This window comes from Oncorhynchus nerka, unplaced genomic scaffold (assembly GCF_034236695.1).
Source record: "Oncorhynchus nerka isolate Pitt River unplaced genomic scaffold, Oner_Uvic_2.0 unplaced_scaffold_953, whole genome shotgun sequence".
Taxonomy (NCBI): Eukaryota; Metazoa; Chordata; class Actinopteri; order Salmoniformes; family Salmonidae; genus Oncorhynchus; species Oncorhynchus nerka.
In genome coordinates this window covers 93,137-103,889 of record NW_027040360.1, presented here as the reverse complement: position 1 = coordinate 103,889, position 10,753 = coordinate 93,137, and the positions used below count along the sequence as shown (strand labels likewise).

Genomic DNA, 10,753 nt, shown 5'->3' with positions numbered 1-10,753 from the left:
CCACCAGAGCTGCTAACTGCAGGAATGTCCACCAGAGCTGCTGACTGCAGGAATGTCCACCAGAGCTGCTGACTGCAGGAATGTCCACCAGAGCTGCTGACTGCAGGAATGTCCACCAGAGCTGCTGACTGCAGGAATGTCCACAGAGCTGCTGACTGCAGGAATGTCCACCAGAGCTGCTGACTGCAGGAATGTCCACCAGAGCTGCTGACTGCAGGAATGTCCACCAGAGCTGCTGACTGCAGGAATGTCCACCAGAGCTGCTGACTGCAGGAATGTCCACCAGAGCTGCTGACTGCAGGAATGTCCACCAGAGCTGCTGACTGCAGGAATGTCCACCAGAGCTGCTGACTGCAGGAATGTCCACCAGAGCTGCTGACTGCAGGAATGTCCACCAGAGCTGCAGCAGCTGCTGACTGCAGGAATGTCCACCAGAGCTGCTGACTGCAGGAATGTCCACCAGAGCTGCTGACTGCAGGAATGTCCACCAGAGCTGCTGACTGCAGGAATGTCCACCAGAGCTGCTGACTGCAGGAATGTCCACCAGAGCTGCTGACTGCAGGAATGTCCACCAGAGCTGCTGACTGCAGGAATGTCCACCAGAGCTGCTGACTGCAGGAATGTCCACCAGAGCTGCTAACTGCAGGAATGTCCACCAGAGCTGCTGACTGCAGGAATGTCCACCAGAGCTGCTGACTGCAGGAATGTCCACCAGAGCTGCTGACTGCAGGAATGTCCACCAGAGCTGCTGACTGCAGGAATGTCCACCAGAGCTGCTGACTGCAGGAATGTCCACCAGAGCTGCTGACTGCAGGAATGTCCACTAGAGCTGCTGACTGCAGGAATGTCCACCAGAGCTGCTGACTGCAGGAATGTCCACTAGAGCTGCTGACTGCAGGAATGTCCACCAGAGCTGCTGACTGCAGGAATGTCCACCAGAGCTGCTAACTGCAGGAATGTCCACTAGAGCTGCTGACTGCAGGAATGTCCACCAGAGCTGCTGACTGCAGGAATGTCCACCAGAGCTGTTGCTCTCTACTGTAAACATTGTTTTAGAGAATTTGCTAGTACACCCAACCGGCCTCACAAACGCAGACCATGTGTATGGTGTCGTGTGGGCAAGCGGTTCGCTCATGTCAACGTTGTGAACAGAGTGCCCCATAGTGGCGGTGGGGTTATGATATAGGCAGGCATAAGCTACGGACAACGAACACAGTCGCATTTTATTGTTGGGAATTTGAATGCACAGAGATAACGTGATGAGATCCTGAGGCCCATTGTGTTCCATTCATCCACCACCATCACCTCATGTTTCAGCATGATAATATATACGGCCCCATGTCCAAGGATCTGTACACAATTCCTGGAAGCTGAAAATGCCCCAGTTCATCCATGGCCTGTATAGTCAGACATGTCATCCATTGAGCATGTTTGGGATGCTCCGGATCAACATGTACCACAGAGTGTTCCAGTTCCCGCCAATATCCAGCAACTTCTCACAGCCATTGAAGAGGAGTGGGACAACATTCCACAGGTCACAATCAACAGCCTGATCAACTCTATGCAAAAGAGACGAGGCTCCTGAGTTGCGCAGCGGTCTAAGGCACTGCATCTCAGTGTAAGAGGTGACACTACAGTCCCTGGTTCAAATATCCAGGCTGTGATTGGGAGTCCCATAGGACGTGGCCGAGGTAGGTTGTCATTGTAAATAAGAATTTGTTCTCAAGTGACTTAAAATAAACATGTGTCATTGTATGAGGTGGTCACAACAGATACGGAGGAGTTTTCTGATCCACAACCTTTTTAACTAACAGTATTTCCAGTCATGTGAAATCGATAGATTAGGTCCTAATTTATTTATTTCAATTGACTGATTTCCTTAGATGAACTGTAACTCAGTAACATATTTGAAATTGTTGCATGGTTGCGTTTATATTTTTTATTCAGTATAATTAAAATAACTTTTCCCCCACACCAAAGCACTTGAAGTTTGTCTAAAATATGAAGCTGTTTTAATGTAATATTGCGGTCGAGGAAGTTCTCTCCGTGTCTTTAAAGGAACTTGTCGTTCCAGATAACGCGGCCAGGCTCCGCCCGGTCTGAGGCTCAGATCACATGAGTCAGAGTTTAGACCCAAGTCAGACTCAACTTTACAACACTGACACGGCTGGGATTTGCAATGTGCGCTGTCACTCGTTTTTTAGGGAAAAATCTGAAAAACTTTCGAGGGTAAATCTGTGCAGTAATTTGACTTTAGCCAGGTAAAGGTTCAACTTTTTCTTTGTGTTTCTTTTTTTGTGTGTAAAAGTTACAGATACAGTTGAGTAGATATGCGCGTTGTTATATTTTACAGTGTGTTCTCCCGAAACATCAGAAAGAAGTGTACAGTTGGTGGTGACTGCGATAGCTAACCCTGCTGCTGGGAGAACATAACTTCATCAAATTTACTTTTTGGACTCCCTTTGATTTAACTTTCGATGATCGAGGTTTCGAGTTTCGCTCTCCGAAAAACGTGATTTTTTTTTTTGTCTCTTTGGGTTGAGTCTTTTTAAACATATATTTTTTCTCGGGTAAATAGTTAAAAAAATATATTTTTTGTTGGAATAAACATGGATCCGAGCCAGCACAACCCCCCGGCCGGTCACCAGATAATCCACGTCCGTGGAGACTCCGAGACGGACCTGGAGGCCCTTTTCAACGCTGTTATGAACCCGAAAAATACCATCGTCCCCCCCTCCGTCCCTATGAGGATGAGAAAGCTTCCAGATTCCTTCTTCAAACCGCCAGAGCCAAAGTCCCACTCCAGACAAGTAAGACGAGAGAGACCACCCTCACACACAGCCCAGATACAAAGCCCCCAGACACTTCACCAACTATAAGAGAACTATCCGCTGCGCATGTTACTAGTCGACTGTGTCCCAACACGTTCATTACATTAGAAGGTATCTTCTGTTGTCTAAATCAAGATGAATCAACTGAAGCAGCTTCACTTTTTCAGGAGTTGTTGAATAACTTTCTCTAAGTGTTAAGGCATATTAACTAGTACTACCTACGTGCTATTACTATAGTTCATGTAAGTTATTCCAAACGTTTAAGGTACAGATATATCTTATGTAGGCTTGATATAATGCAGTTTATTGTATTTCCGAAAAGTATTATTTAATTAATACACCATGATGAACATAATATTCGTTTTAAGATTGATATAAAGTTGTTAGGTTTGTAAATCGAGGAATGGACTGCAGCGTGAGGCCCTATGCTTGTAACAGGTCAGTTTAGTTAAACAATGCATGCCCTTTAATGTTAGTAAAAAGCTTAGGAAATCATGTGGTGGAATCACTCGTAGCCCATTTACACTTTTTAACCCTTTCGGTTTCTGATCTTTAATGAGTGAGTTGAGCCAACCGGTGCGCATGCGCGGTTTTGACGGTGGCATGGACGTGTCGGAGTATGCGCTTTCAGGACTTCCAAAGTTGTTGTCCCTGCTGCATCAGCCCTCTTGTCTTCTCCAGGCTTTATAAACCGAGCAGTGAGACGAGGCCTTCTTATTATCATAATGTTTGCTTCATTCAAGTTTAGGAACAGAACGTTTGTTCTTATTGCATGGAACAACAACCAATGTATTTCTTTATTGAACTCAACTCGTTATAAAACTTGACTATAATTAATTATATGAATTACTTTGAATAGTGCGGAACATGATTGAACAACATTTAGGTGTTTTTTATGAAAACTTTCCATCAGTAATCTGGGTGACTCATGCACCAGTTAGTGAATCACTTTCCTGACTCCCCTCTCCTACTCCTCCTCTTCCCTGACTCCCCTCTCCTACTCCTCCTCTTCCCTGACTCCCCTCTCCTACTCCTCCTCTTCCCTGACTCCCCTCTCATACTCCTCCTCTTCCCTGACTCCCCTCTCCTACTCCTCCTCTTCCCTGACTCCCCTCTCCTACTCCTCCTCTTCCCTGACTCCCCTCTCCTACTCCTCCTCTTCCCTGACTCCTCTCTCCTACTCCTCCTCTTCCCTGACTCCCCTCTCCTACTCCTCCTCTTCCCTGACTCCCCTCTCCTACTCCTCCTCTTCCCTGACTCCCCTCTCCTACTCCTCCTCTTCTTCCCTGACTCCCCTCTCCTACTCATCCTCTTCCCTGACTCCCCTCTCCTACTCCTCCTCTTCTTCCCTGACTCCCCTCTCCTACTGCTCCTCTTCCCTGACTCCCCTCTCCTACTCCTCCTCTTCCCTGACTCCCCTCTCCTACTCCTCCTCTTCCCTGACTCCCCTCTCCTACTCCTCCTCTTCCTGACTCCCTCTCCTACTCCTCCTCTTCCCTGACTCCCCTCTCCTACTCCTCCTCTCTCCTTCCTCCTCCCTCCTACTCCTCCTCTTCCCTGACTCCCCCTCTCCCTACTCTCCTCTCTCCCTGACTCCCCTCTCTACTCCTCCTCTTCCCTGACTCTCCTCTCCTCCTCTTCCCTGACTCCTCCTCTTCCCTGACTCCCCTCTCCTACTCCTCCTCTTCCCTGACTCTCCTCTCCTACTCCTCCTCTTCCCTGACTCCCCTCTCCTACTCCTCCTCTTCCCTGACTCCCCTCTCCTACTCCTCCTCTTCCCTGACTCCCCTCTCCTACTCCTCCTCTTCCCTGACTCCCTCTCCTACTCCTCCTCTTCCCTGACTCCCTCTCCTACTCCTCCTCTTCCCTGACTCCCCTCTCCTACTCCTCCTCTTCCCTGACTCCCCTCTCCTACTCCTCCTCTTCTTCCCTGACTCCCCTCTCCTACTCCTCCTCTTCTTCCCTGACTCCCCTCTCTACTCCTCCTCTTCCCTGACTCCTCTCTCCTACTCCTCCTCTTCCCTGACTCCCCTCTCATACTCCTCCTCTTCCCTGACTCCCCTCTCCTACTCCTCCTCCTCTTCCCTGACTCCCCTCTCCTACTCTTCCCTGACTCCCCTCTCCTACTACTCCTCTTCCCTGACTCCCCTCTCCTACTCCTCCTCTTCCCTGACTCCCCTCTCCTACTCCTCCTCTTCCCTGACTCCCCTCTCCTACTCCTCCTCTTCCCTGACTCCCCTCTCCTACTCCTCCTCTTCCCTGACTCCCCTCTCCTACTCCTCCTCTTCCCTGACTCCCCTCTCCTACTCCTCCTCTTCCCTGACTCCCCTCTCCTACTCCTCCTCTTCCCTGACTCCTCCTCTCCTACTCCTCCTCCTCTTCCCTGACTCCCTCTCCTACTCCTCCTCTTCCCTGACTCCCCTCTCCTACTCCTCCTCTTCCCTGACTCCCCTCTCCCTACTCCTCCTCTTCTTCCCTGACTCCCCTCTCCTACTCATCCTCTTCCCTGACTCCCCTCTCCTACTCCTCCTCTTCTTCCCTGACTCCCCTCTCCTACTGCTCCTCTTCCCTGACTCCCCTCTCCTACTCCTCCTCTTCCCTGACTCCCCTCTCCTACTCCTCCTCTTCCCTGACTCCCCTCTCCTACTCCTCCTCTTCCCTGACTCCCCTCTCCTACTCCTCCTCTTCCCTGACTCCCCTCTCCTACTCCTCCTCTCTCTTCCTCCTCTCTCCTACTCCTCCTCTTCCCTGACTCCCCTCTCCTACTCCTCCTTTTCTTCCCTGACTCCCCTCTCCTACTCCTCCTCTTCCCTGACTCCCCTCTCCTACTCCTCCTCTTCCCTGATTCCCCTCTCCTACTCCTCCTCTTCCCTGATTCCCCTCTCCTACTCCTCCTCTTCCCTGACTCCCTCTCCTACTCCTCCTCTTCCCTGACTCCCCTTTCCTACTCCTCCTCTTCCCTGACTCCCCTCTCCTACTCCTCCTCCCTCCCTGACTCCCCTCTCCTACTCCTACTCCTCCTCTTCCCTGACTCTCCTCTCCTACTCCTCCTCTTCCCTGACTCCACTCTCCTACTCCTCCTCTTCCCTGACTCCCCTCTCCTACTCCTCCTCTTCCCTGACTCCCCTCTCCTACTCCTCCTCTTCCCTGACTCCCCTCTCCTATTCCTCTGCTTCCCTGACTCCCCTCTCCTATTCCTCTTCTTTCCTGACTCCCCTCTCCTACTCCTCCTCTTCCCTGACTCCCCTCTCCTACTCCTCCTCTCTCCGCCCAGACCAGCACAGACGCAGGTACAGCCGGTGCCATCCCCCCCACCACGTGCGTGCCCACTCGTCCCCTGCCTCCCTACAGCTAGGGGCAGTGTCTCCCCTGTTGGGCATGGTCCCTGCTGGCGCTCCCCCACCGCACCTCCGACAGTCATCTTATGAGATCCCAGAGGACATGCCCCTGCCCCCGGGCTGGGAGATGGCCAAGACCCCCTCTGGACAAAGATACTTCCTCAAGTAAGTTTAATAACAGAACCTTATATATGTTAACTCTCTATGCCTTTTTAATAATGATATTATTAAGATCCAATAACAGCCCTATGGGCCCTGATCAAAGGTAGTGCACTTTTGAAACATATGTGTCTGAGGCTCAGGTTACAGCTGGAACGTAGTGTCTGAGGATCAGGTTACAGCTGGAACGTAGTGTCTGGGGATCAGGTTACAGCTGGAACGTAGTGTCTGAGGCTCAGGTTACAGCTGGAACGTAGTGTCTGGGGATCAGGTTACAGCTGGAACGTAGTGTCTGGGGATCAGGTTACAGCTGGAACATAGTGTCTGGGGATCAGGTTACAGCTGGAAGGTAGTGTCTGGGGATCAGGTTACAGCTGGAACGTAGTGTCTGGGGATCAGGTTACAGCTGGAACGTAGTGTCTGGGGATCAGGTTACAGCTGGAACGTAGTGTCTGGGGATCAGGTTACAGCTGGAACATAGTGTTTGGGGATCAGGTTACAGCTGGAACGTAGTGTCTGGGGATCAGGTTACAGCTGGAACGTAGTGTCTGAGGCTCAGGTTACAGCTGGAACGTAGTGTTTGGGGATCAGGTTACAGCTGGAACGTAGTGTCTGGGGATCAGGTTACAGCTGCAACGTAGTGTTTGGGGATCAGGTTACAGCTGGAACGTAGTGTTTGGGGATCAGGTTACAGCTGGAACATAGTGTCTGGGGATCAGGTTACAGCTGGAACGTAGTGTTTGGGGATCAGGTTACAGCTCGAACATAGTGTCTGGGGATCAGGTTACAGCTGGAATGTAGTGTCTGGGGATCAGGTTACATCAGGAACATAGTGTCTGGGGATCAGGTTACAGCTGGAACGTAGTGTCTGGGGATCAGGTTACATCAGGAACGTAGTGTTTGGGGATCAGGTTACAGCTGGAACGTAGTGTCTGGGGATCAGGTTACAGCTGGAACATAGTGTCTGGGGATCAGGTTACAGCTGGAACATAGTGTCTGGGGATCAGGTTACAGCTGGAACGTAGTGCCTGGGGATCAGGTTACAGCTGGAACGTAGTGTCTGGGGATCAGGTTACATCAGGAACATAGTTTCTGGGGATCAGGTTACAGCTGGAACGTAGTGTTTGGGGATCAGGTTACAGCTGGAACGTAGTGTCTGGGGATCAGGTTACAGCTGGAACATAGTGTCTGGGGATCAGGTTACAGCTGGAACGTAGTGTCTGGGGATCAGGTTACATCAGGAACATAGTGTCTGGGGATCAGGTTACAGCTGGAACGTAGTGTCTGGGGATCAGGTTACAGCTGGAACATAGTGTCTGGGGATCAGGTTACAGCTGGAATGTAGTGTCTGGGGATCAGGTTACATCAGGAACATAGTGTCTGGGGATCAGGTTACAGCTGGAACGTAGTGTTTGGGGATCAGGTTACAGCTGGAACATAGTGTCTGGGGATCAGGTTACAGCTGGAACATAGTGTCTGGGGATCAGGTTACAGCTGGAACGTAGTGTCTGGGGATCAGGTTACAGCTGGAACATAATTTTATTTGTCTCATTCACATGGTTAGCAGATGTTAATGCGAGTGTAGCGAAATGCTTGTGCTTCTAGTTCCGACAATGCAGTAATAACCAACGAGTAATCTAACCTAACAATTCCACAACAACTACCTTATACACACAAGTGTAAAGGGATAAAGAATATGTACATAAAGATATGAATGAGTGATGGTACAGAACGGCATAAGCAAGATGCAGTAGATGGTATGGAGTACAGTATATACATATGAGATGAGCAATGTAGGGTATATAAACATAAAGTGGCATAGTTTAAAGTGGCTAGTGATACATTTTTACATGTATGGCAGCAGCCACTCAATGTTAGTGGTGGATGGTTAACAGTCTGATGGCCTTGAGATAGAAGCTGTTTTTCAGTCTCTCGGTCCCTGCTTTGATGCACCTGTACTGACATCGCCTTCTGGATGATAGCGGGGTGAACAGGCAGTGGCTCTGGTGGTTGATGATCTTTATGGCCTTCCTGTAACATCGGGTGGTGTAGGTGTCCTGGAGGGCAGGTAGTTTGCCCCCGGTGATGCGTTGTGCAGACCTCACTACCCTCTGGAGAGCCTTACGGTTGTGGGCGGAGCAGTTGCCGTACCAGGCGGTGATACAGGATGCTCTCGATTGTGCCTCTGTAGAAGTTTGTGAGTGCTTTTGGTGACAAGCCGAATTTCTTCAGCCTCCTGAGGTTGAAGAGGCGCTGCTGCGCCTTCTTCACGATGCTGTCTGTGTGGGTGGACCAATTCAGTTTGTCTGTGATGTGTACGCCGAGGAACTTAAAACTTACTACAGTCTCCACATCGATGTGGATAAGGGGGTGCTCCCTCTGCTGTTTCCTGAAGTCCACAATCATCTCCTTTGTTTTGTTGACGTTGAGTGTGAGGTTATTTTCCTGACACCACACTCCGAGGGCCCTCACCTCCTCCCTGTAGGCAGTCTCGTCGTTGTTGGTAATCAAGCCTACCAATGTAGTGTCGTCCGCAAACTTGATGATTGAATTGGAGGCGTGCGTGGCCACGCAGTCGTGGGTGAACAGGGAGTACAGGAGAGGGCTCAGAACGCACCCTTGTGGGGCCCCAGTGTTGAGGATCAGCGGGGTGGAGATGTTGTTACCTACCCTCACCACCTGGGGGCGGCCCGTCAGGAAGTCCAGTACCCAGTTGCACAGGGCGGGGTCGAGACCTAGGGACTCGAGCTTGATTACGAGTTTGGAGGGTACTATGGTGTTGAATGCTGAGCTGTAGTCGATGAACAGCATTCTCACATAGGTTGACCCCCAGTCCCTCTAACACAACCACTATCCACTATATATAGCTAGTTGACCCCCTGTCCCTCTAGCGCAACCACTCTATATAACTAGTTGACCCCAGTCCCTCTAGTACAACCACTATCCACTATATATCACTAGTTGACCTCCAGTCCCTCTAGTACAACCACTATCCACTATATATAGCTAGTTGACCTCCAGTCCCTCTAGTACAATCACTATCCACTATATATCACTAGTTGACCCCTGTCCTGACCTCTATATAACTAGTCCCTCCCTCTAGTACAACCACTATCCACTATATATAGCTAGTTGACCTCCAGTCCCTCTAGTACAATCACTATCCACTATATATCACTAGTTGACCCCCTGTCCCTCTAGCGCAACCACTATATATAACTAGTTGACCTCAGTCCCTCTAGTACAACCACTATCCACTATATATCGCTAGTTGACCTCCAGTCCCTCTAGTACAATCACTATCCACTATATATCACTAGTTGACCTCCAGTCCCCACTCTAGTTGACCTCCAGTCCTCTAGTACCACTATCCACTATATATAGCTAGTTGACCTCCAGTCCCTCTAGTACAATCACTATCCACTATATATCACTAGTTGACCTCCAGTCCCTCTAGTACAACCACTATCCACTATATATAGCTAGTTGACCTCCAGTCCCTCTAGTACAACCACTATCCACTATATATCACTAGTTGACCTCCAGTCCCTCTAGTACAACCACTATCCACTATATATCACTAGTTGACCTCCAGTCCCTCTAGTACAACCACTATCCACTATATATCACTAGTTGACCTCCAGTCCCTCTAGTACCTCCACCACTATCCACTATATATAACTAGTTGACCTCAGTCCCTCTAGACCTCCTAGTTGACCCTCCCTCTAGTACAACCACTATCCACTATATATAGCTAGTTGACCTCCAGTCCCTCTAGTACAACCACTATCCACTATATATCACTAGTTGACCCCAGTCCCTCTAGTACAACCACTATCCACTATATATCACTAGTTGACCTCCAGTCCCTCTAGTACAACCACTATCCACTATATATAGCTAGTTGACCTCCAGTCCACTATAGTCACAACCCCCACCCTCCAGTAAAGCCACTATATATCACTAGTTGACCCCAGTCCCTCCAGTAAAGCCACTACAACCCCAGTCCCTATATCACTATATATCACTAGTTGACCCCAGTCCCTCTAGTAAAACCACTATCCACTATATATCACTAGTTGACCTCCAGTCCCTCTAGTACAACCACTATCCACTATATATCACTAGTTGACCCCCAGCCCCTCTAGTAAAACCACTATCCACTATATATCACTAGTTGACCCCAGTCCCTCTAGTAAAACCACTATATATCACTAGTTGACCCCAGTCCCTCTAGTAAAACCACTATATATCACTCATCCTCATCCCTACTGCCTTTGATCTGGAGGACTCACTAAACACTAGTTGACATCCCTGGTACAACCACTATCCACTGATATCACTATCTGGAGGACTCAGTCCCTCTTATACAACCACATCCACTATATCATCACTAGTTGACCCTGTCCCTCTAGCAGACTCACT

General features: G+C 49.6%; 1 protein-coding gene across 1 annotated transcript; it reads left to right on the top strand.

The window, feature by feature from the left end:
- Window positions 1–2,143: 2,143 nt before the first annotated feature.
- LOC135570655 (transcriptional coactivator YAP1-like) lies at window positions 2,144–6,328 on the top strand. Its single transcript, XM_065016609.1, has 2 exons — window positions 2,144–2,810; window positions 6,106–6,328. Exons 1-2 carry the CDS (start codon window positions 2,610–2,612, stop codon window positions 6,184–6,186), a joined length of 282 nt encoding a protein of 93 aa, XP_064872681.1. The 5' UTR covers window positions 2,144–2,609; the 3' UTR covers window positions 6,187–6,328.
- Window positions 6,329–10,753: the final 4,425 nt, after the last annotated feature.

Excerpts from the sequence above, each read along its gene's own strand:
- LOC135570655 (XM_065016609.1), top strand. The coding sequence starts at position 2,610 with ATGGATCCGAGCCAGCACAACCCCCCGGCCGGTCACCAGATAATCCAC. Across the intron at positions 2,811-6,105 it reads CAAAGTCCCACTCCAGACAA|ACCAGCACAGACGCAGGTAC; the intron begins GTAAGACGAGAG and ends CTCTCCGCCCAG.